At 47.5% G+C, this 2142-nt stretch overlaps 1 protein-coding gene across 1 annotated transcript in view; it reads left to right on the plus strand.

Moving 5' to 3' along the window:
- Positions 1–34: 34 nt before the first annotated feature.
- The window catches only part of LOC104546087 (RING1 and YY1-binding protein-like), a 34883-nt gene continuing 32775 nt past the window's right edge, over positions 35–2142 (plus strand). Inside the window, 3 exon segments of the mRNA XM_010191379.1 lie at positions 35–72; positions 74–117; positions 120–282. Of these exon segments, the coding sequence (XP_010189681.1) occupies positions 35–72; positions 74–117; positions 120–282 (245 nt within the window).

Below are 2142 nucleotides of genomic sequence, written 5' to 3' on the forward strand. Positions count from 1 at the left end.
CGAGAGCAGGCGCTGGGTTTCGGGGCTCTGTAACATGGTTTCTCATGTGTGTGTTTTCTTTCTCTCCTCCTCTTCTCCCTCCTCCTCCCGCCGCCTCTCTCCTCCTCCCCAAACACACGTACACACACGCTTCCCCTCTCCCTCCCCTTCCTCAAGGCCGAAAAGGCAAGCCAAACCTGCAGCCGACGAAGGCTTTTGGGATTGTAGCGTGTGCACCTTCAGGAACAGCGCCGAAGCCTTCAAGTGCAGCATCTGTGATGTCAGGAAAGGCACCTCCACAAGGTACGTCCGCACCTTTCGACGTGGTTTTCGCTCCGCGCTGGGCTGCGCCGACTTGTTGATTTTATTCGCTGTTGCCTGGATATCGGCTGGGTGGAAACCCCTTCCCCCAGTGCAGTCCCTTCTGTCCCCGTTCAAAAGCTTGTAGATTTAAAAAATTCTCTTTCAAGCGTTTAATTGGAGCTGGAAGACATGTTTCGTGGATGTGGCAGCGACCTGAATCTTTTTGTTGTTCTGAGCTTTTTTGTTGCTGATGTACAGAGGACCTCTTGGAGACACGCAGCCAGCCAGAAATGTTCTGACGGTGGCTTAGGGCAGATGGTTTTCTGTGGTTTGGGTGGAGATTTACCTGTGCTTTCTACTGGAGTTGAAAAGATTGAGGATTAGGGAGCAAGAAAGGAAACGGCTGAAACTAAAGATGCTGTGAGCAAAGAAGTCCCTTCCTGAGATGTTGATCTCTTGGTGTCTGTTGTCATCCAAAAGGAATCGGCTTTGTGCTCGGTGTGGGAATGGTGCGGGTTTCTGAAAGCTGTAGCTGTCAGGTCTCTTGGATGGCCTTCCCTGAGTAACTGTGGAAGTCTCTGAGATGGTGAAGCTGACATAGAATAGTTAATTTGATCTCAACCCCCCCCCAGAACTTGCACTCTCCCAGTTAATGGGTTCAGAAAGTTTGTCCTGGAAATATGACTTGGTGCTACAGCAGGCCTGTGGTGCTCTGCTTTGTCTTTCCTTTCTGATTTGTTATACCATGTTGACTTCTGATTTTGTTCATGTTGTACCTCTGAAATGTGAGTTCCCGTTGCTCAGCTCTGCTGAGGAGGTAGTTTGTAAGGTTTCCCTTGTGAAAGGCATCGTTTTCGTCCTCGGAGTGAAGCAGTGTATGGAGGCACCCTCATCTGCAGGCTGTCTGCATGACTTGGCTGTCTTGACTTGATTGACAAAGGAGGTGAAGGCGCATTCGGGTGGTTATTGTTCACGCTGTGCTTTAAACAACGTGGAGTGCCTACATGTTTAATGGGGAGCATGCTTTTGGGCCATTGGAACTCTTGAGTTACAGCAGTTCCCGTGCATTTTATGGTGCGTGTTGGTTACAGGCATCCCTGTGTGCTTTACAAAACACAGAGCGGTGTTGAGCTTAAACCAGCATTGGGTAAGGTCAGGCTTTTGGGACAGCAGTGTGCTGTGTCCACCTCTACTGGGTTTGTTCAGTCGTGTTTTGCGGTGCAGCTGAATGCTTGATTTCTGTGGGCTTCTGTTGTCTTATTTCCCTCCTGGCTCAGGTGGAACGTGTCGGTCCTGCTGGTTTCTCACTGTGCTGCTACAGCGCGTAGCCGTGCAGCACCACGAGTCTCCCAGCCTCACGTCAAGCGTGTGCAGGGGTGTCTGTGGGAGGAGAGCCTTAATGAGATGTAGGAGTCCATATGTGCTGTATCTGGTATCAGACTCGATCATATTAATTTGGTCACCGTGCTGATGTTCATTTTGACAGCGGCAGTTTCCTCTCGTGTGCCTTTTTTTTTTTTTTGAATGATAATTTTCAGGCTGTTTGTTGAGGTGATAGGATGTTTTGTCTCTTAAGAGGGGTTGCAGTTGGTGATTACAGGTTAAGAGCTGTAGCCTTACTTGCAGATGTGATCCTTGGGTCTAGAACATTGTACTTCTGTTTAGCTTTTAATGGACCCTTATGAATGGCTTCTAATTTTAATTCATTTAATTCATCAGCTTTCTATTCAGTTTTGCTGCTTTTTAAATTGCTTTTGTTCGTAGGATTTGAGAAAGTATTTAAAGTATTCAATGTGCCATCATGTCGTCTTGCATATTTATATAATTTATGAATAAATGCAACCAGAAGCCGTGAGTGAG

The sequence above is a fragment of the Mesitornis unicolor genome, unplaced genomic scaffold (assembly GCF_000695765.1).
Source record: "Mesitornis unicolor isolate BGI_N332 unplaced genomic scaffold, ASM69576v1 scaffold14649, whole genome shotgun sequence".
NCBI lineage: Eukaryota > Metazoa > Chordata > Aves > Mesitornithiformes > Mesitornithidae > Mesitornis > Mesitornis unicolor.